The 22486-nt window shown below is 51.0% G+C and overlaps 1 protein-coding gene across 5 annotated transcripts in view; it reads right to left on the bottom strand.

The window, feature by feature from the left end:
- Positions 1-8218: 8218 nt before the first annotated feature.
- The window catches only part of KSR1 (kinase suppressor of ras 1), a 162305-nt gene continuing 148037 nt past the window's right edge, over positions 8219-22486 (bottom strand). For 4 of the 5 annotated variants that reach the window (XM_010815798.4, XM_024980660.2, XM_059878430.1 and 1 more), the window contains 5 exons: positions 20537-20670; positions 19726-19857; positions 18196-18331; positions 16514-16647; positions 8219-11420 (listed from right to left, as the gene is read on the bottom strand). In XM_010815798.4, the coding sequence (XP_010814100.1) occupies positions 11342-11420; positions 16514-16647; positions 18196-18331; positions 19726-19857; positions 20537-20670 (615 nt within the window). In that variant the 3' untranslated portion in view covers positions 8219-11341. Of the gene's footprint in view, positions 11421-13315; positions 13397-16513; positions 16648-18195; positions 18332-19725; positions 19858-20536; positions 20671-22486 lie in introns of all 5 variants that reach the window. The other variant, XM_010815796.4, reaches the window with a different exon arrangement.

The raw sequence follows: 22486 nt of genomic DNA, 5'->3' as shown, positions 1-22486 counted from the left end.
ATTGAACCTGCATCTCTTGTGTCTCCTGCAGTGGCAGGTGGATTCTTTACCACTAGCACCAGTGGGGAAGCCCACCCTCCACTGCAGCTTAAGGGAAAACATATAAATCTTTGCAAACACCTCCTCTGTCCACAGTAACCCCTAAACATTTTAAGTCTCACAAAGCAGTTAGATTCAGCAATACAATTTCTTCTTCTCTGAGAATCCTGCAAATCATCCTTCATCAGAGTGGAGGAATGTGTCCTGTGAAAGCAGAATCGATGCTCAATGTTCGTTTCCAGTGTTGATGATTCAGTTTCCTAGTTCCCACCCTTGCTCATTCATTTCTACAGCCAACACGTCTTGAAGGTTTGCAGCCAGCCAGTGCTTCCAAACTCATTAGCCTCTGCCACACAGATAATAGCACAAGCTGGAATCAAGATTGCCGGGAGAAATATCCATAACTTCAGGTATGCAGATGACACCACCCTTATGGCAGAAAGTGAAGAACTAAAGAGCCTCTTGATGAAAGTGAAAGAGGAGAGTGAAAAAGTTGGCTTAAAGCTCAACTTTCAGAAAACTAAGATCATGGCATCTGGTCCCATCACTTCATGGGAAATAGATGGGGAAACAGTGGAAACAGTGTCAGACTTTATTTTTGGGGGCTCCAAAATCACTGCAGATGGTGATTGCAGCCATGAAATTAAAATACGCTTGCTCCTTGGAAGGAAAGTTATGACCAACCTAGGCAGCATATTGAAAAGCAGAGACATTACTTTGCCAACAAAGGTCCGTCTAGTCAAGGCTATGGTTTTCCCAGTGGTCATGTATGGATGTGAGAGTTGGACTGTGAAGAAAGCTGAGCACCAAAGAACTGATGCTTTTGAACTGTGGTGTTGGAGAAGACTCTTGAGAGTCCCTTGGACTGCAAGGAGATCCAACCAGTCCTTTCTGAAGGAGATCAGCCCTGGGTGTTCTTTGGAAGAAATGATGCTAAAGCTGAAACTCCAGTACTTTGGCCACCTCATGCGAAGAGTTGACTCATTGGAAAAAACTCTGATGCTGGAAGGGATTGGGGGCAGGAGGAGAAGGGGACGACAGAGGGTGAGATAGCTGGATGGCATCACCGACTCGATGGACGTGAGTCTGAGTGAACTCCAGGAGTTGGTGATGGACAGGGAGGCCTGGTGTGCTGCGATTCATGGGGTCACAAAGAGTTGGACACGACTGAGCGACTGAACTGAACTGAACACAGATAATCCTGGCATGTGCACACAGAGCCGCACTTCACCCCTAACTTCACAGCTGAACAATCCAGCTCTGTCTGGGGGCAAGGACGCACCCTCTCTTCCGCGTGTTTGTTCCTCGTGGTCCGTTGCTTCTCCACCTGCCTGGGTGGTGACGACCGCCTCCTCGGCCTGAGTTTCCCCTCCTACCTGGCAATCGAGAAATGAGGCAGACACACCCACCCAGATAAGCCTCTGGTTCCCTGTGAGATATTCTAAACCTTACAGGGGGAAACCATGGAAAAATTCAAAAGATAAATTGATAACTGGAGTCTTTTTCATCTTTGTTACAGGTGGAAACTTTGGAAGCCTGCATTCTGGCTCGACCTGGGGGCACCTTCTCATGGCAGGTCACCTGAGCCTGCTGCACCTCCGCTGAAACTGAGCGAGACCCTGCAGGGCCCTCCCGGGCACAAAAGCCCCTCTGTGTCCCCCATTTCTTTTTTTCTCCTAAACAACCACTTGATTTTATTTATATCACAAAAAGTGATCCCCCATTACTTGTTTGTAAAAAAAGACTTTAGTCTCCCGCTGCTGCTAAGTCGCTTCAGTAGTGTCCAACTATGTGCGAATCCATAGACAGCAGCCCACCAGGCTCCCCTGTCCCTGGGATTCTCCAGGCAAGAACACTGGAGTGGGTTGTCATTTCCTTCTCCAATGCAGGAAAGTGAAAAGTGAACGTGAAGTCGCTCAGTCGTGTCCAACTCTTCGAGACCCCATGGACTGCAGCCTACCAGGCTCCTCTGTCCATGGGAGTCTCCAGGCAAGAGCACTGGAGTGGGGTGCCATTGTCTTCTCCTTAGTCTCCTAGGACTTCCTTTAGTTCCAAAAGCAGACTCAAGCAGTTCCTAACTAGTGAAGTGAAGGAATGCAGAGACAAAGGAGAAGCAGTCAAGAAACAGTAGTAGTTCAGGGACTTCCCTGGTGGTCCAGTGGTTAGGGCTCTATGTTTCCACTGCAGGAGGCCCAGGTTCAATTCATGGCTCCCCAGGGGTGTCATGTTAAAGCCTAAACTCCTAGCTTGGCACCTACAGAATCCTCTTCAGGTTCCTTCTACTCCTCGGGTTCCATTTCACAATGAAAAGCTGAACTACTTCTGATATCCCAAGCACGCTCTGTCTTACTTACTCCCAAGTAAGACAGTAGGTGTTGCAAGAGGGCATCAGAGGGCAAACACACTGAAACCATACTCACAGAAAACTAGTCAATCTAATCACACTAGGACCACAGCCTTGTCTAACTCAATGAAACTAAGCCACGCCCGTGGGGCAACCCAAGACGGGCGGGTCATGGTGGAGAGATCTGACAGAATGTGATCTACTGGAGAAGGGAATGGCAAACCACTTCAGTATTCTTGCCTTGAGAACCCCATGAACAGTATGAAAAGACAAAATGATAGGATACTGAAAGAGGAACTCCCCAGGTCAGTAGGTGCCCAATATGCTACTGGAGATCAGTGGAGAAATAACTCCAAAAAGAATGAAGGGATGGAGCCAAAGCAAAAAGAATACCCAACTGTGGATGTGACTGGTGATAGAAGCAAAGTCCGATGCTGTAAAGAGCAATATTGCATAGGAACCTGGAATGTCAGGTCCATGAATCAAGGCAAACTGGAAGTGGTCAAACAAGAGATGGCAAGAGTGAATGTCAATATTCTAGGAATCAGCGAACTGAAATGGACTGGAATGGGTTAATTTAACTCAGATGACCATTATATCTACTACTGCGGGCAAGAATCCCTCAGAAGAAATGGAGTGGCCATCATGGTCAACAAAAGAGTCCGAAATGCAGTACTTGGATGCAATCTCAAAAACAACAGAATGATCTCTGTTCATTTCCAAGGCAAACCATTCAATATCACAGTAATCCAAGTCTATGCCCCAACCAGTAATGCTGAAGAAGCTGAAGTTGAACGGTTCTATGAAGACCTACAAGACCTTTTAGAACTAACACCCAAAAAAGATGTCCTTTTCATTATAGGGGACTGGAATGCAAAAGTAGGAAGTCAAGAAACACCTGGAGTAACAGGCAAATTTGGCCTTGGAATACGCAATGAAGCAGGGCAAAGACTAATAGAGTTTTGCCAAGAAAATGCACTGGTCATAACAAACACCCTCTTCCAATGACACAAGAGAAGACTATACATGGACATCACCAGATAGTCAACACCGAAATCAGATTGATTATATTCTTTGCAGCCAAAGATGGAGAAGCTCTATACAGTCAGCAAAAACAAGACCAGGAGCTGACTGTGGCTCAGACCATGAACTCCTTATTGCCAAATTCAGACTTAAATTGAAGAAAGTAGGGAAAACCACTAGACCATTCAGGTATGACCTAAATCAAATCCCTTATGATTACACAGTGGAAGTGAGAAATAGATTTAAGGGTCTAGATCTGATAGATAGAGTACCTGATGAACTATGGAATGAGGTTCGTGACATTGTACAGGAGACAGGGATCAAGATCATTCCCATGGAAAAGAAATGCAAAAAAGCAAAATAGTCGTCTGGGGAGGCCTTACAAATAGCTGTGAAAAGAAGAGAAGCAAAAAGCAAAGGAGAAAAGGAAAAATATAAACATCTGAATGCAGAGTTCCAAAGATTAGCAAGAAGAGATAAGAAAGCCTTCTTCAGCCATCAATGCAAAGAAATAGAGGAAAACAACAGAATGGGAAAGACTAGGGATCTCTTCAAGAAAATCAGAGATACCAAAGGAACATTTCATGCAAAGATGGGCTCGTTAAAGGACAGAAATGGTATGGACATAACAGAAGCAGAAGATATTAAGAAGAGATGGCAAGAATACACAGAAGAACTGTACAAAAAAGATCTTCACGACCCAGATAATCATGATGGTGTGATCACTCACCTAGAGCCAGACATCCTGGAATGTGAAGTCAAGTGGGCCTTAGAAAGCATCACTACGAACAAAGCTAGTGGAGGTGATGGAATTCCAGTTGAGCTATTCCAAATCCTGAAAGATGATGCTGTGAAAGTGCTGTACTCAATATGCCAGCAAATTTGGAAAACTCAGCAGTGGCCACAGGACTGGAAAAGGTCAGTTTTCATTCCAATCCCAAAGAAAGGCAATGCCAAAGAATGCTCAAACTACCGCACAATTGCACTCATCTCACACGCTAGTAAAGTAATGCTCAAAATTCTCCAAGCCAGGCTTCAGCAATATATGAACTGTGAACTTGCTGATGTTCAAGCTGGTTTTAGAAAAGGCAGAGGAACCAAAGATCAAATTGCCAACATCCGCTGGATCATGGAAAAAGCAAGAGAGTTCCAGAAAAACATCTATTTCTGCTTTATTCACTATGCCAAAGCCTTTGACTGTGTGGATCACAATAAACTGTGGAAAATTCTTCAAGAGATGGGAATACCAGACCACCTGATCTGTCTCTTGAGAAATTTGTATGCAGGTAAGGAAGTAACGGTTAGAACTGGACATGGAACAACTGGTTCCAAATAGGAAAAGGAGTACGTCAAGGCTGTATATTGTCACCCTGTTTATTTAACTTATATGCAGAGTACATCATGAGAAACGCTGCACTGGAAGAAACACAAGCTGGAATCAGGATTGCCGGAAGAAATATCAATAACATCAGATGTGCAGATGACACCACCCTTATGGCAGAAAGTGAAGAGGAACTAAAAAGCCTCTTGATGAAAGTGAAAGTGGAGAGTGAAAAGGTTGACTTAAGGCTCAACATTCAGAAAACGAAGATCATGGCATGTGGTCCCATCACTTCATGGGAAATAGATGGGGAAACAGTGGAAACAGTGTCAGACTTTATTTTTCTGGGCTCCAAAATCACTACAGATGGTGACTACAGCCATGAAATTAAAAGACGCTTACTCCTTGGAAGGAAAGTTATGACCAACCTAGATAGCATATTCAAAAGCAGAGACATTACTTTGCCAACAAAGGTCCGTCTAGTCAAGGCTATGGTTTTTCCAGTGGTCATGTATGGATGTGAGAGTTGGACTGTGAAGAAGGCTGAGCACCGAAGAATTGATGCTTTTGAACTGTGGTGTTGGAGAAGACTCTTGAGAGTCCCTTGGACTGCAAGGAGATCCAACCAGTCCATTCTGCAGGAGATCAGCCCTGGGAGTTCTTTGGAAGGAATGATGCTAAAGCTGAAACTCCAGGACTTTGGCCACCTCATGGGAAGAGTTGACTCATTGGAGAAGACTCTGATACTGGGAGTGATTGGGGGCAGGAGGAGAAGGGGACAACAGAGGATGAGATGGCTGGATGGCATCACTGACTCGATGGACATGAGTCTGAGTGAGCTCCGGGAGTTGGTGATGGACAGGGAGGCCTGGCGTGCTGCGATTCATGGGGTCACAAAGAGTCGGACACAACTGAGCGGCCTATCTGATCTAAACCTTTGCTCAAAGTAAAATGGTCTCCTCTTATTTCCATGTTGTTGTTTAGTCGATAAGATATGTCTGACTCTTTGTGATCCCACAGACTGTAGCACACCAGGCTTCTCTGTCCATGGGATTCTCCAGGCAAGAATACTGGAGTGGGTTGCCATCTCCTTCTCCAAGGGATCTTCCTGACCCAGGGATCAAACTCACATCTCCTGCACTGGCAGGTGGATTCTTTACCACGGACCACCTGGGAAGGTGGATTCTTTACCACGGAACCACCTGGGAAGCACTCTCACTTACACGCAACAGGCATATTACTCACCCTTCAAGTCAGCTCCAAGGCCACATCCTCCATGAAGCCTGCTAGACAGACTGAGGGACTCCTTCCTTGGGTCAGCCACCAGCTGAAGTCAAGGGTTCTACCTCTTTCCTGTGCCCCAGCACTTTGCACCATCTTTTGAACACAGAGGTGCTCAATAAATGTCTGGCCAATAAATTGCCCAGTTTCTGATGAGAAGGATGTTCTGGAGTCAAGCTGTGGCCCAAGTCCTGGACTAGCCACTGGCCAGCTGTGTTATCTGGAGTAGATATCTTAACTTCTCTGTGCCTCAGCTGAAACATCACAACAGTTCCTACCCCGGGGGGTGCTGCTGTGAGGACTAGGTTAAGGTAAGATGATGTGCAGAAAGCACTTCCTTGGCTCAGAGGACGTTGGTTCCCCTTGGCCCCCATCTGTTGTGCTTACCCCAACCTCTTGCTTACCTCTCTTTTTTTTCTAAAAAAATTTTTTTAAGACTTTTTTTTAATGTGGACCATTTTTAGTCTTTTTTAAAATTTATTTTTAATTGGAGGATAATTGCTTTACAATATTGTGTTGGTTTCTGCCATACATCAACATGAATCAGCCATAGGTATACATATGTTTTGGAGAAGGCAATGGCACCCCACTCCAGCACTCTTGCCTGGAAAATCCCATGGATGGAGGAACCTGGTGGGCTGCAGTCCATGGGGTCGCTAAGAGTCAGACAAGACTCAGCGACTTTACTTTCACTTTTCAGTTTCATGCACTGGAGAAGGAAATGGCAACCCACTCCAGTGTTCTTGCCTGGAGAATCCCAGCGACAGGGGAGCCTCGTGGGCTGCTGTCTATGGGGTCGCACAGCAGCAGCAGCAGCAGCATACATATGTTTGCCTGAAAAATCCCATGGACATAGGAGCCTGGCAGGCTACAGTCCATAGGGTTTCAAAGAGCTGGACACAGCTGAGAACGCTCACATACCTATGTTCCCTCCCTCTGGAACCTCCCTCCCAGCTCCCCAGGTTGTCAAAGAGCACTGGACTTGAACTCCCTGCATCATACAGCAAATTTCCACTGGCTCGCTGTTTACATACGGTTAAGGTATATGTTTCCTTGCTACTCTCTCAATTCATCCCACCCTCTCCTTCCCCCACTGTGTCCACAAGTCCTTTCTCTACATCTGCATCTGCATTGCTGCTGCTGCTAAGTCGCTTCAGTCGTATCTGACTCTGTGCGAACCTATAGAAGGCAGCCCAGAAGGCTCCCCCGTCCCTGGGATTCTCCAGGCAAGAACACTGGAGTGGGTTGTCATTTCCTTCTCCAGTGCATGAAAGTGAAAAGTCAAAGTGAAGTCGCTCAGTCATGCCCGACTCTTAGCGACCCCATGGACAGCAGCCTACCAGGCTCCTCTGTCCATGGGGTTTTCCAGGCAAGAGTACTGGCGTGGGGTGCCATTGCCTTCTCCACATCTGCATTGCTGCCCTGAAAATAGGTTCATTGGTATCATCTTTCTAGATTTCATATATATGCATTAGTATACAATAATTATTTTTCTCTTTCTGACTTACTTCACTCTGTATAATAGGCTCTAGGTTCCTCCACCTCTTTAGAACCAACTCAAATGTGTTCTTTTTTATGGCTGACTAATCTCCCTTTGTATATATGATTCTATACATAGAAAACCCTAAAGATGCCACCAGAAAATTTATAGAGCTAACCAATGAATATAGTAAAGTCTTCACAATATTGTCTCTGTTTTGTATCTTGGTTTTTTGGCTGTAAGGCACATGGAATCTTAGCTCCCTGACCAGGGGTTGAACCCACACCCCTCACATTGGAAGGTGTAGTCCTAACCACTGAACGACCAGGGAAGTCTCACATTTCTCTCTTTATAACTGGCAAGGAGAGGCTCCCAAAAATATTGAGATGAATCTTAATGATTCCCTCCCCTCAAGGCTTTCATAAGTCAAAGACCCCTCCAGCAGAGGAGACAGTGACGGGTCTGAGTATGTTACCAGGCTGTCACTGTTGGGGGTAGGATGACCTTCTTCTGTACATCATGGGCTTTGATGCTCTTATCTCTATTCCTTCATATGTTTAGAAATATCTGCCTCCAAGGTCCAGGCAAAATTTCTTTCCCTGGAGGGAGCTCCCAGATGGGGCCAAACACCCTGCCCCCTCCCTTCCTGCTTTCCTACGCCACCCATCCGAGAGCCCCCCACCTCTGCCCCACTCATCTGGAATGGACCCAAGGAGACACAAGGCCCAGACACCTTGGTAACAATTTTATTCACAGACTCTAGACACCCAGGCTGGGCCTGGCACAGTGTTCTTGCCAATGGCAAAAAAAAAAAAAAAAGAAACCACAAAAATGGATAGTGCACGTCTGTTAATACTAACCATTTTAATTTAAATTAATAGTATTTCTGGAAGACAAATGCAGTTGATAGAAAATATAAAAACTTTTAATATACAAATTTTACATCACATTCAAAAAAGCAAGTGTGTGCCTCGTGGCCACAGAAGATGCTGGGTTTGCACACACAGATGAAATCCTGGCCGACACTGCAGCATCGCACAAGCTCCCTAACTTGCTTCACATTTATATCTCCACCCGGCCCCCAAAGCAACACAGCAACCCCCACCACCCCCACCAGGGGCTTACAGGGCATGCCATGCCCCTCAGTGATCACAGGAAGAAATGCTGTGAGAGGGCAGAGGGATTCCAGGCCCTGTACGCGTCTTTGATTTGGTGGTTGGTGTGGAGACGTCATCTTGGCTACACGCCACTCACAACTGGTGGGGAACTCGGGATTCAAGACCTTGGGTTGGATGGAGACCAAGGGTTCTGGCTCTGGTGTTTAAAGGCATCAGGAACAGATCCCAGGGGTTTGGAGGTGAGGCTGGGGAGTGGAGGGTGGTGGGGGGCAGGGCGCAGGCTGAAGGTTGAAACTTGGGCTCCATTCTCAGACCCCAGGGGACCTCTGCAGCCCCCGAGATCTTGTCCAGGAGGGCTCCCAGCTTCTCCATCCCTTTCACAGTTGGCTGTGAGGGCTGAATTCACAGTATCTGCCATCCTTCATGTGTTTCCAAAGCAGATGGGGGGAGCACACGGAAGGGCAGGCGTGTCTTCCTAACCTCAATTCACAGTCACTTAAATAGAGACAGGGTGATGGGGACCACCTGGGGAGCTCCTCAGCTGCTTCTCTTCAATGACAGGTAGGGCAGAGGCTCAGACTGAGAATAAGAAGGCATCCCAGGGCCCGGGAGAGGAAGAGGGTGGGCCCCAGTCCCACCCTCCGGGTTCCTGGCAAATCATGTTTCCTAAACGCGGGCACTGTGACTGCTCCCCTCCTGGTCTGGTACTACTTGCACACAGTAGGCACTCAAAGAAATCTTCTTGAACTGACCCAAGAGTGTGACACCCTTCAAGGGAAAAAAAACCCAGACTGACTGTCCATGGGCAGTGAGGTGAGTCCCATTTACTCAGCTGCCGTCCCACCCCTCAGGCCACCTGCTCGTCCAAGAGTTCAGAGGGGAAACGTGAGAGGCATGAACTGTGACCTCTGCGAAGGAGCCATTGTGGGGGGAGGAGCCTGATGACCAGAGGAAGCAGAGTCACATGCCATGTCGAGTGGGGAGATCAGGGGAGAGGCTGACCTGGCAGTCAAATGGATGATGGGGAGAAGCCAAGCATCCCACAGAGACAAAAGACCCCAGAGCCAAGTCTAGCTGGTTTACAGCTTCTCCATCTTCCTCCCCACACACCCAGCAGGCAGGGTTGAGGTGCTGTTGGCCGGGAGGCCCGGGTACCCAGCACAGCTGTTCGGCTGTGCCCTCCCAGCAGGGCCGCCAAGGGATGCTCAGCCCAGAGCCGGGAAGGTTGCCCCACAGTCTCCAGGCCAAGCAGCCCATTTCATGTGACAACTTGGCCAGACTCCAGGTTCAGAGCCTGGTTAGACAGGTGTACATAAACCCCGTGGGAGGGCCACGTGCCTTCTCGTCTTGGCTCCAAATGTGGACATGAGTTGTGGGTCTGAAGACAATCTCCTCTCCACTTTCATCACCCTGGGTCATTTTTGGCTTTGGAGCCTGATACGCCCTAACCTTCACTGAAGGGCTTCTCTGCCATTTGGAACTTTCCTCTTTAGGAGTCAGCTTCTAATGAGGACAGGCAGGACCCTCTCATATGCTGGACTTTCCCAAACCTGGTTCCAACAGACACAAGCCTTGGTGCTTGGGAAGATTCTGAAGGTGGGGGGCTTGCTAGCTGGGTCTAAATGAAAGGCGGGGTGCACACCTCCCACCTTATCTAAGAGCTCTGAACATGGGCAGAGGAGTCAGGAGCAGGCTAGGGTGTTTCAACAGGACTCAGGGGTGGGCAGTTACAGAACTTTGGCAAGATCGATGATGGGCTTCTAAATCACAGGGCACCCTGTGATTGGGAGAGTGGGCTCAGAGACCCTGCCTGCCTCTTCCCCCACCTTCTACCTTCCCTGTTTTCATGGATCAAGCTTTCACGGTGTACACAGCTGCTGGGCTGGGCCTTAGCACTGGGGTCAAATGTTAGTTAAGGACTGGGATATATCTAAACAGTTAAAGCCTTTCATCCTATCTCCCAGGTGCCCCGCTGGGGGCTTCTTGAAAGAAACACCTCCATAGGCAGTGGAGACCCTGGCTGGGAACCACTGGATCAGTCCAGATGGTATCTGGATTTGATCTGTCTCTGCTTTTCCAGAAGATATGGACTGGATTACAGGGGTCAAAGGTGAACTCAAGCTGTCTGCAAACTCCTGACCCTGTTAATCCAGCTCAACTCTTGGTCAGGGTCTCACCTGCAAGAGGAGGAAGAGACCGCACCTCTTTGATAGGATGAGAGGTGATGGGATTTGGGGCCAAAGTAGAAGCCTGGTCAAACCCTGTGGTTGCCACCCCCCAACCCCGCCCATCCTGCCAGGAGACCAGCCACAATCATGATGTTTTTCTTCCTCTGGCCCAGTGTGGGCGCCTCCAGAGGGGAGGGCCACTTCTGCCATCCTGGCCCACGGTGCCAGCAACCTCTGCACAGACTGTTTTTTTTATTATTACCTATTGTACAACCTCAAGTCCAACTCCACACGAACATATATGTAAACATTTGCCGCCTGTCAGGACAGGTCTGGTTGTTGGTGATGTCATTTTAAGAAACGGCAGGTGCAGCTCCATCTCCGGGACCCAAGTGTTTTTGTAGATGAACGGTCTAAGCCAAGGCCTCGTGCTCCTGGTTTGTGGCACTTAGAAGAGTGGCTGGTATTTTGAAGAGCATTGGGTTTTTTTTTGTTGTGGTGGTGGTTCGGATGTTTGAGAGACACATTTAAGAAAGAAATACGTTGTCAGAAAAACCGCACAGCTGGCTACATCTTTGGATTACTGGACTCCAGGATGCCCAAGCCAAACCTTTCAAACCGGGGTACAACTTTGCTGCTGTTAATGCTGAAAAGAGGAACAAAAACAAGAATTATAGCCCTGCAAGTTTTGATCAGAATTTGGGCAAAGTTAGCTAATGAGCGGGCCAGTTCCAGAAGCTCCGTAGAGGACCCGGCCGCACCAAGAAGTGGGAGTGATGATCAGGCCAGTGGCCTTGGCAGAGCTGCTCCTGGTCACACCTGGCCCGGGGTGGGGGTGGGGGGTAGAGGTGCTAAGCCTCAGCTCCCTCCTGGAGGGCGGTGGCCTGTTTGTCTCGAAAGCCCCAGCACCCCGCGTGCCCAGAAACTTCTGCGGGCTCATTCGCATTGGCAGCTCATTCTCAAAGCTCTTGCTCCGGGTGGAATTGGGTGGGAAGAGAAACTCAGCTCCAGCCTTGAGAGTGATATTTGCATGCTCCTTCTAGAAATGGTCCTCAAACGCGGGGGTGCCTCAGGGCCATCTGGGAAGCGGGTTGAAATACAGGTTTTCAGCTTCTGCCTCCAGACACCCAGATTCAGGTCTTGGGTCAGGAACCTACGTTTAGTAATACCTGGAGGACCTGTGCGTGACCTGTCAGCCACACTCTTGCCAAATGCTGGCTTGGGGTCTGGTACTTTCTGTTTACACAGGGCAGGTGGAAGGGGAGTGATGCTGGGGGGGCGGAGGGATGGACGGGAAGCTTTTTCACAGTTGTTTGGAGACAGGCCCCACCCCCTTGCTTCAGGACGACTTTCCCAGGTGTCTGTGCGGCCGAGGACACACCCCTTCAAGCTGGTGTCTTTCACCAGCCCGCCAGAGGGGACCGCAGGCAGCTCTGAAATCATTCCACTCCTTGGCCAAGATCCTCGTGGGTTAAGAGCCAAGCAAAACCCCGCCCCCTGTCCCAGGGACACACCCTGCGAAGGGCCGGTATGTTGCGGGGGGGCGGGAGAAGGGGGATCTCTCTCGTTGAGTTGTTAGTAGGGAGACGGGACCACCCCACAGAAGTGCTGCAGAGAGATGAAGTTGCGTCCAGGGAGGAGGTTCTGGGTTGGGGGGTGCTGTTAGGGAGACCCTCCGTGGAAAGCTGTTACTCAGGCACACACAGGGCCACAGGGCGGAGCGAGGGCCAGTTTTAACAAACAAAGCAGAAAGAAGTCTCAGCAGAGAGGCTGGGGCGGCAGCATCGCATTCCCTGGGTTAGTGCCCGCAGCGCTGTTTGAGCTGGAGTAGAAGTCGCAGTGCCCAGCGTGGATTAGGAGGAAGAAAGCCCCGAACATGCAAGGCAGCCAGGCCTACAACCTACAGGAGGAGAGACAAGAAGGGAGAGAGCAGAGTCAGAGCCTGAGACCATGGGGAGGGGGCAGGGGGCACGGCTAAGGCCTGGCCAGGGCACAGGGCAGGGGCCCCTCTTTCCCTGTGGACAGAGGAAAGGACATCCCCATTCCAGTCCATGCTTGGCAGCAGAGCAAGCTTGGAAGAGAGCCTGGCATAGAGAACCTCCCCCAAGCTTTCCTCTGGGACACGGCCACAGAATGCTGAACAGAGGTCAACCAGCAGGCCCACGGCTCCTCATTGAAACTGACATCTTGGAGTTTACTGTGTCTGTTCCCTGCATTCTCTTCTTTAAGATCCAGCCAGAGGGGCTTCTGGGGACTCAGGCCAGCAATCTGAGTTCTTGCCCTCCCTAGAACAAGCCATCATCTGCCACGGTGTGTGGACTGAGGCCCTGCCCCACGCTGTGAGTCTGCTCTCAGCCCGGGGAGAGAAACAGCCTGCAGGGCCCTCGCCAGTGGCCATGTGAGCCGCCAGAGCATCACTGTTATTTATGGGAATACCACACGCCAAGAAGGGGAAGCTGGATGCAGAAACAGTAGGAAACAGGATGTGCAAAGGGTTAAACGCAAACAGGCCGAGGATCGGGGAAACGGCAGAAGACACACTATTCCTCCAGGACTGGACAGTTGTTCCTAAAGTCGGGGTGACCGGAACGTCCTTTCCCGTAGTAGCGGCTCCGCCAGCGCCTGGGAGCGCCCGCAACCATTTTGCCAGGCGTGGGAGGAGCGCGGTCCAGCAGGTGATGGAGATGGACACCCAGCGTGGGTGGGTGGAGGGGGGCCGCAGGAATCAGGATGGCAGGAGAGGGGGGAGATGACAGGACAGGCCAGCACATCCACCACCCCCAGAAAATAAAAATAAGCAACAAGATCGATGGAAAAGAAAAGAGAAAATGAGAATTAGAGGCTTGAGTGTGTGGAAATAAAAATCATGAACAGAAAGCTTTGATACAGATTTGCTGAGGTACGCTGGCATTCTTTCCCTGCAGGGGCTAAAACTGATCACTTTGGGCAGGAAACCTCCCTATTTGTGACTCTGTGCCCCACGTGTAGAAAGAGAAGGTGGGGCTCCATGGCTTTTCAGGAATCTGGAATCATCTCCTGAATGTCAGCACCCACTCAGTGCAGGCTTCTCTTTGGGGGAGGAGAAAATCAAGGCCTAGTTTGCTAAACGAGCCACCCAACATCTGACAGACCAGATCCTTGAACTTCTTATGAGACCAGGAGAGCCCCAGGCTCCCACCCAAACCCAGCTCCCATGACTGTTCTCTTCTGGAGACCCTTCCTCAAGCTCCCGGGGGTGAGGGCAGTGTGCCCACAGAGGCTGGGTTTTTGCCTGGCACTCAGCATGTTGTCATCATTCCCTCCTTCATCCCCTCACCCACCAAATATTTACTGAGTGATTACTACACCCCCGGGACTGTGCTAGGAGCTGAGAATACAGAGGTGACAAGACAGCGTCCTGCTCGGAGGGCTTACAGCACACGTCTGCCCATCTTTATCCCAGACCATCAGCTCTGTGCTGGTGGAGGCCCGGCCCTGGCATGTGACCTCAGGGGTGGTGCAGCTGCCAGCAATCTCTGGGAAAAGCCCACGCCTCTGACAGCAACATCCTGTCACCCACTATTTGTATTAGACTCTGATCCATCTTAAGTGCAAAATACTGAATCGAATCTTCATCATAAGGTAAAGTATTCCCTCACCACATATCGTCATTTGTCAGACTGTCCCTACAACGGGCTTCGGTTGCCACATTTCTTCAACAAGTTCTCCTCACAGGTACTGCTGGGCTGACCCAGCCTGGGCCTCTCCTCCCCTTCAACTCAAAGCTTGGTTTGGTTTATTTTCAAAACGACCTGGCAAACTAAGTGTCTGTCAAATCAGGCCACAAAAAGTGATCATTTTAGAGTCGTAAAAAATACAAAACAAACAAACAACAAAAAAAAGTGTGACAGAGACCATATGTAGCTCATTCTGGAAGAAGGAGGTACCGACACCACCACACACGTGGGGAGGTGTGAGATCTGGGTACAGCTTTTCCGGGGGCTATGCTCTTGCCCTCCCTCCAACTCCCATCAAGAGAGGCACCACTTGGGACTTCCCTGGTGGTCCGGTGGCTAGGACACCCAGCTCCCAGCGAAGGGGGTCTGGGTTTGACCCCTGGTCAGGGAACCAGATCTCACATGGTGCGGCTAAGACACACTGTTGTTCAGCAGCATAGCTGTGTCCGACACTTTATGACACACCAGGCTTCCCTGTCCTTCACCATCTCCCAGAGTTTGCTCAAACTCATGTCCATGGAGTCAGTGATGCCACTGCAGCCAAATAAATATTTTAAAAAGAGACAGAGAAGCCCCACTGTATCTGTTCTATCTTCATGTTCTGGGGCTGTGGCAGATTTCACTTCTAGAAAGTGCCTTTCACCTTAAAAGAAAGTTCAAAGCCATGAATCTTGCCCAAGAGTCCAGCCACATGTGACCTGCCACTTGTTTCTGTATAATCCACAAACCAAGAATGTCTTTTTTTTTTTCACCTTTCTAAATTGCTGGCGGGGAGGGAATCAAAAGAAGACTATTTCATGGCCTAAAATAATAGGAAATTCAAGTTTCAGCATTCATAAGTAATGTTTTACTAGAAGCAGTCAGCCCGTGAGCTTACAGGCCTGTGACTGCCCCCACACCAAACAGCAGAGCTGAGTTGCTATGACACAGACTGTATGCAGTTGTGGCACTGCTTTGCACACTGCTGGGTGCCCCACAAACCCCACTGACAAGAGCTGTCACTCGAGTTTCCCTCTCGGCCTGCAAAGCTGAACTATTTCCCATGTTTAGGCTATGTCTGCCCACCCCTCCACTTTGTCCAGCTGTGGAGCTGAGGCCGGAACAAGGATTCCGGAACAAAGATTCTCGCAGAGGCAGGGCAGGCGTCTGTTTATGAGGGATCTGGCAGAGAGAGCCAGAGAGACAAAGAAAAAGGGAAAGGAGGCAGAACTCAGAAGAGAGGAGGGGAGACCACCCTGGCACTGAGGCTGCCGAGGATCAGGATTACACAGAAGGAGGGTGGGCCTCCAGTGTCTAAGTGGCACTTAAACCCCAGAGATGCAGCCCCAGTAACAGGTGGCTGCTCAGGGGGCTGAAAGCTCTGTCAGGAGACTGCCATTTTAAGCAACAGCCGCTCTGCTGGTTTTGGTGAAGCTCTGTTTTGCCCTTTCCCAGGCAGAAACTTCTTGTTAGGGCCTTAGCCTGGGCCCAGCTTTAGCACTGAGCTGCTAACAGTGATATGGAGGTTTTCACAGAGGAGGACGGGAGACACCAGCCTGTGGAAAAGTCTCCAAAATAAATGTGATGAACAGCAGACTTAGAGAATGAACTTATGGTTGCCGGGGGAAGGATGGTGGAGGGGGATTTAGGGAGTTTGGGATGGACATGTATGCACTGCTATATTTAAAATGGATAACTGATAAGGACCTACTGTATAGCACAGGGAATTCAGCTCAATGTTATGTGGCAGCCTGGATGGGAGGGGAGTTTGGGGGGAGAATGGATACAGTATATGCATGGCTGAGTCGCTCTGCTGGGCACCTGAAGCTACCACAGCATTGTTAACTGGCTGTACTCTAACATAAAATAAAAAGTTTTTTAAAATGTGGTGAACAGAATCCCAGTACCCCTTGGGCAAGGGAATGAGTCCCCTCTGGCTAACCAGCTCTAGGGGTTCCCTAGGTAGAAGTCTCAGGCAGACAGAGCAGATGGTGCCCCATCCCCAAGACACCTGGCTGCAGGTCTGGCTCCAAGGGGTACTTACTCAGCAGACTTCCAGAAGTGCCCAGGGTGCGAGAGCCGCCGGTTCAGCTTGGGCAGCTTCTCCAGCATGTCCATCAGCAGGGGGAAGCTGGGCCGCTCCTGCAGGTCGAAGGCCCAGCAGGCAGACAGGATCTCCTGCAAGGCGAGACGCCACGAGAAGGCATGAGAGCTGGCAGGGAGCAAGAGGGGCGCAGCAGAGGCCCTCTGCCCAGGGTCCCTTTGATGCTCCCGGGCACCAGCACCCCCCAAGCTGATGGTCCCCCGACCCTCCTGCCGACACTGAGGTGACCAGCCATGGCTGGAATACAGCCAAGAAATAACTTAATTTCAGAAGTACTCTAAGGCTTCCAGTTAAAATGAAAAGCATGGGCCTGCCTCTCCTTCTTCCTTCCTTGACCTCCCTGGAATAACAGTCACAAAGCCAAAAGACAGGTCAGAAGAAAGAGATCACAGACGTTTAGAATGGAAAGCAGAAGGCAGCATGTTGACAGGTGAGACACAAGATATTCAGAAGGTGTACAGGGCGGGGCTGCAACAGAGGTGGGAGCCTGGGCATTGCAGGAATGGAGGCTGGAGTGACAAGACCGACTGGGCGTAGGGCAGAGGAGTCGGCAGAACAGCTGTCTTGACCACCCCAAGTGATGGCAAAGCCCTTCTCCTGCGGCCTACTCTCTGGATCCAATCATCCACACTGCATCCCCATTGGCCTTTCAATTCAGGAGAACTTCCTGTAGAAGAGAGGCCTGCACACATGACCAGGCAGGTGGGGACCCAGCGAGACTCACAGCCTAGGTGGCACTTTACCTGGACGAGCACCAGGTGGTCCCCCCAGAGGCCTCCACTGCCGTGCTGCCCAGGAACCCCCTGGAGCTCCTTATCAACACCCCACTGGCATCTGTCTGCTCCAGGCCCACCTGACTCATGAGCGCATGGCTAACACTGAAAACACCGCCCCTGGACTCCTGCACATATCACGGTGCCAGGCGGGGTGAATTTACACACTGCGATGCAGAGAAACCATCAGTCACGCGAGGGGAGCAAACCTATGATGATTTGGCCTCTTGAAAACGAATTTGCTGGGGAAATTTTGACTAGTTCTCGAACACTCGAGAAAGACGTGGAGGAGAAAGATCTGATACTACCACAACCCCACTGTTTGTACTTTAGGGAGTGAAATTTGTTATTATCTTTCTAGTAAGTAACATACAGGCTTTATTATCTTTCTCATAATTTAACAAAACCAAGAGCTTTATTTCCTTTTTTTTAAAGATAATTGTTTTTTAAAGGTTAACAGTGGGGTAGTGGAGGATACAGGCTTCATGTGTGTGTATATGTGTGTGTTTGTACTCAGTCATGTCAGATTGTTTGCGACCCCATGGACTGTAGCCCGCCAGGCTCCTCTGTCCATGGGATTTTCCAGGTAAGAATACTTGACTGGGTTGCCATTTCCTACTCCAGGGGATCTTCCCAACCTAGAGATCAAACCCATATCTCCTGCGTCTCATGCATTGGCAGGCGGATTCTTTACTACCCACCACCTGGGAAGCTCACAGGCCTCCTAGCCAGCAGCATGGAGGCCAGCCTGACATGCAGTGGTTCCACTTCTCAGGTGGGTGAAGGAAGGGCAGCCGGGCACTGGCCCTCTAGCCCCACCACCCTCTCCAGCGCAGGGCAGCTACTCACAGTGACTTCCTTCCCCAGGCTGATGGAGGCCAGGACTCGCTTCATGCCCTCTCCACTTCCAATCTGCCAGATCAGGGCCTCTGCAGCTTGGTTCTTGAAGGGCCAGTCTCTGGCTTGCAGCTCATACCAAACAGTCCTGTGGAGACCACCCATCCACATGGCGTGAGCTCCTGAATGGCTCCGCTCAGCTCACACTAGCAGGGCGTGGGGTGGGGGTGGGGGGGTGGGGTGGCGCCTGCTGCCATGATGCCTGGAGCCCAGCCTGAGGACCCGGGACCCTCGGCCCACCTTCGTCACCCGCCAGACTTCTGGGACCACCCTGAGTCCACCAGGGGCCCTGTGCTCCCATGTGGTGAGAAGTCTGAGACACCACCGGCTCTGGGCAGAGGTCCTGGTACAACCATTCAACCTCAGTGGGGTGGGTACCCATGGCCAAGGTCCTCTGAGGAGTGATAGGAATGCCCAGCCCTGGGTCTGGCACACGAAGGTGCTCAGGAAATGACAGTGACAGGTCAGGGCAGGAAGAGCCCACCCATGAGCAAAGGATCGCCCAAGAGATGATGGCATGGGGCCCTCACTCTGACCCTCCAAGTCCCCTAGCTTTTCTCGACTTATCTGCACGGGACCGTCTCCATTAGACCCACCCTGACCAACACAGGGATGGGGTGGAGGGCACGTGAGGATACTGAGTAACTCAAATGTGGGGAGAGGAACTGAGGTGTAAAACACACCACACTTTTGAAAGCTCTGTGGCATAAAATATCTCCTGAATTTCTTATTTTGATCACATGCTGAAATGATATTTTGGCCATACTGAGTTAAATACCTATTGAAACTGATTTCACCGGTTTCTTTTTTAATGTGGCTCAGAGAAGGTGTTATGCATCTGGCTCGTGTTTTATTTCTACATTTCTGTGTGTCTGTCCATCAGCAGGCCAGCTCTTCTCAGGGCACAGATGGAAGCTGCCCCCTTCTCCCAGGAGGACAGCTCTTGGTTAGCTCTGGAGACTGTCCTTGGGGAGCAACAGGTGAGAAGCACACCCAGAGTTAAGCATTTTATGCGTGTGTGCTCAGTCGCTTTGGCTGTGTCTGACTCTTTGCGACCCCGTGGACTGTAGTCTGACAGGCTCCTCTGTCCATAGGGATTCTCCAGGCAAGGATACTGGGATGGGTTGGCATTTCCTCCTCCAGGGGATCTTCCTGACCCAGGGATCAAACTCACATCTCATTGGGTTTCCTCCATTGGCAGACAGGTTCTTTTCCACTAGCACCACCTGGGAAGCCCCTTAAGTATTTTATACAATTACCTAATCGGTCCTCATGAAACTGCTCTACCAGGGAGGAGCTCTATTCGTCCCATTTTACAGGTGGGGAAAACAGAAGGTCAAGGGCACAGTCACTGGCCCAAAGAAGCAGCTGAACCAGCCTCAAAGCACATCCCCCTGCCCCCCAGTAGCCAGCAGGATCCTCTGTTTCAGCCACAATTGGCCTCAGAGGCCCCAGGAAGAGGGACACCAGGCACCTCCTCACCCGAATGCATAGACGTCGGCAGCTTTGGAGAAGGGCAGCTGGTCCTCGTCCTTCCCGGGGGTCATCTCCCGCACGATCTCGGGGGCCAGGTAGCACAGCCAGTCATGTGACAGCTTCAGCTGGTTCTCACGCCTGGAGGCCAGAAGCCAGGGCAAGGACAGGGCCTTTAGTGGGCAGCAGCGAGGCCTGCAGGGCACATGTCTGCCCCAGGGCTGGCATGCCACCATGGGCGTGTGCTCAGTTGCTCAGTCGTGTCTGACTCTTTGCAACCCCTTGCACGGCCCAGAAAAGCAGCACGCCAATGGGGCACTTGCCAAGGCAAGTGGGGGAATGTTACAGAGGAGTGATAAGCAGGTTCTTCTAGAAAAGCAGGCCAAGGACTGTATTGGCCGGGAGCTGCTCCCGAGGGCGCTGATTCTCTACCCTGGGAGAGCAGAGGGAATCTCCGTGCAGGAGACGGGAACTGCCTGTGGAGCTCACAACCTGGCCTGGGGCTGGCTCTCCCTCCTGGGGTCCTGAGGCTGGGGGAGTGGCCCTTCTCCTTCAGGATTCGTAGAACTAGAACCTGACGCTGGGAAAATGGGAGTGAGGGGACCCAGCCTCCTCAGCGGTCAGCCTGAGAATTAAGCACTACGAGGGACCTCAAGGTCACCCAAATCTGATTCTGAACTGGAACCACAAGAGCAGGAGCAGAGCAGGCCTGGCCTTTCCTATAGGGAAGGCTGGCCCTTGGCCACTGACAGCGAGAGTGCCCAGGCCTCGGGCCCACCAGCACTGCCCCAGTCTCTCTGGACGCCCAAGGCCAACTGACCGTCCTTCTCGTACGACGCCCGAGATCCCGAACAGCCCGAAGTCTGTGATGACCACTTTGCCGTTGTCGTAGAAGACATTCTTGGATTTGAGATCTTTGTGCACAATGCCCTTGGCGTGGAGGTACCCCATGCCCTGGAAGACAGAGAGCCTCACGTCAGGGGCGGAGGGAAAACGGACGATGATGGCCTTAGCTTCTACCCTGGGCCAGGCCCTGAGCCAGATGCCTTACCCCAGTCCCCTCATTTAACCTTCACAGCCCTATGCAGTGCTGTCTCTTCTTCACAGAGGAGGAAACCCAGCCTCAGGGACAGGCAGTCCCTTGCCCGGGTCATGCAGCGGTTAGGCAGCACAGCTGAGATCTGGTTCCGGTCAGCGCTGCTGCCCCACACCCACCTTATACTCAGAAGAAGCGCAGAAAGTGGGGATGGGGGGCTCTGGGGGAGGGGTGGTCAGGAAGTGTATGAAGGTTCACTGTGATGCTACCCTCCGTGTTTTGTTTGATTTCTTTTTTAATATTTTGGCCATATTGTGAGGCATGTGGGATCTTCCCCAATGAGGGATCAAACCCGTGCCCTCTGCACTGGAAGCATGGAGTCTTAACCACTGGACCTCCAGGGCGTCTTTACCCTCTCTGTTGAGTCATAAAAGACCCAAGGATTTAAGGTCTCATCAGGCTTTGCACAGCTAGCCTCACCTCTCAGGCTGAGCCAAGGCTTGGGCTGGGAGTGGGGAACAGAGTGGAATTCCCGCAGGGGGAGTCCCCGAGCTCAGGCGGCCCCACTGCCAGTGCTGCCGTAGAAGTCCTGGACTAGGACTGAAATCTGGGTCAGATGATTCGAATTCACTGTGTGGCCTTGGACTTGACTTCTGAGCCTCAGTTTCCTTATCTGCCAAGTGCCAGGTCAGGGCTGGGTGATTTCTAACCAATGCCCTATTTGCACCGAACGCTGACTGGCCAGGAACGTGGGTGACCTGATGCAGGCATGCTCTCATCCCAGGCCAAACCGAGGACTCCCGGGCACCCTGATGTGCTTGGGAACAGGGAGGGGGTACACGATGCCACGATTGAAGTGGGCATCCTTGCCAGGTCAGAAAGAGGCACATGCAAACCCACCTCCCTACCTCCCGCATCAAGGGGTGCTTCACATGTGAAAAATCTCCCTGCCTTCAAAGGTATCTCGGGGTGAGGAGGGGAGAGGTCAACAAGTCCCATTGAGGTAAGAGAAGGAACGAGCTGCGAGGCAGAAGCAGACAGAACTCAGCCAAACCCAGAGCTTGGACCAAGTGGGCCTGGAGCTCATCAGAGAAGAATGTACGCAGGCAGATGCTCTTCTGTAAGAGATGGGAGGGCGCGGGGTTCACTGTGGCCACTTCCCTCAGGCCTACTGAGAGCTGTCATCCCACCACGGAAGCGGGCAGGTTTCAAAAAGAGTGACTTACTCTCTCCCAAAATTCCATCCTGAATGCAAGACGATCCCCCTGAAAATATCTGCCTACTTCCCAAACCAAACCAAGGCACAAGGCTTCCCCAGTGACCGAAGAGAGCCAAAGAGCACACCTTGGGTTGAACAGGGACCAGCTGTGTGACGAGGATAAGTGGCTGCACCTCTCTGAGCCTTGTTAATAAAACAGGTGCCACAGCCTCAAACAGCCAGAGACAAGAAAGAAAGTGCCCGGGTCTGGAACACAAACTCTCCTCCCTTCCTATAATTTCACAACACTTCAGGGGTGGCCCCCCAAACCTTCTAACCAAAGGTCTGCTGCTGCTGCTGCTGCTAAGTCACTTCAGTCGTGTCCGACTCTGTGCTACCCCATAGATGGCAGCCCACCAGGCTCCTCCGTCTCTGAGATTCTCCAGGCAAGAACGCTGGAGTGGGTTGCCATTTCCTTCTCCAATGCAGGAAAGTAAAAAGTGAAAGTGAAGTTGTTCAGTTGTGTCCGACTCTTC

This window comes from Bos taurus, chromosome 19 (genome assembly GCF_002263795.3).
Source record: "Bos taurus isolate L1 Dominette 01449 registration number 42190680 breed Hereford chromosome 19, ARS-UCD2.0, whole genome shotgun sequence".
NCBI lineage: Eukaryota > Metazoa > Chordata > Mammalia > Artiodactyla > Bovidae > Bos > Bos taurus.
The sequence above is the reverse complement of the archived record's forward strand: the minus strand, read 5'-3'. Positions and strand labels throughout refer to the sequence as shown.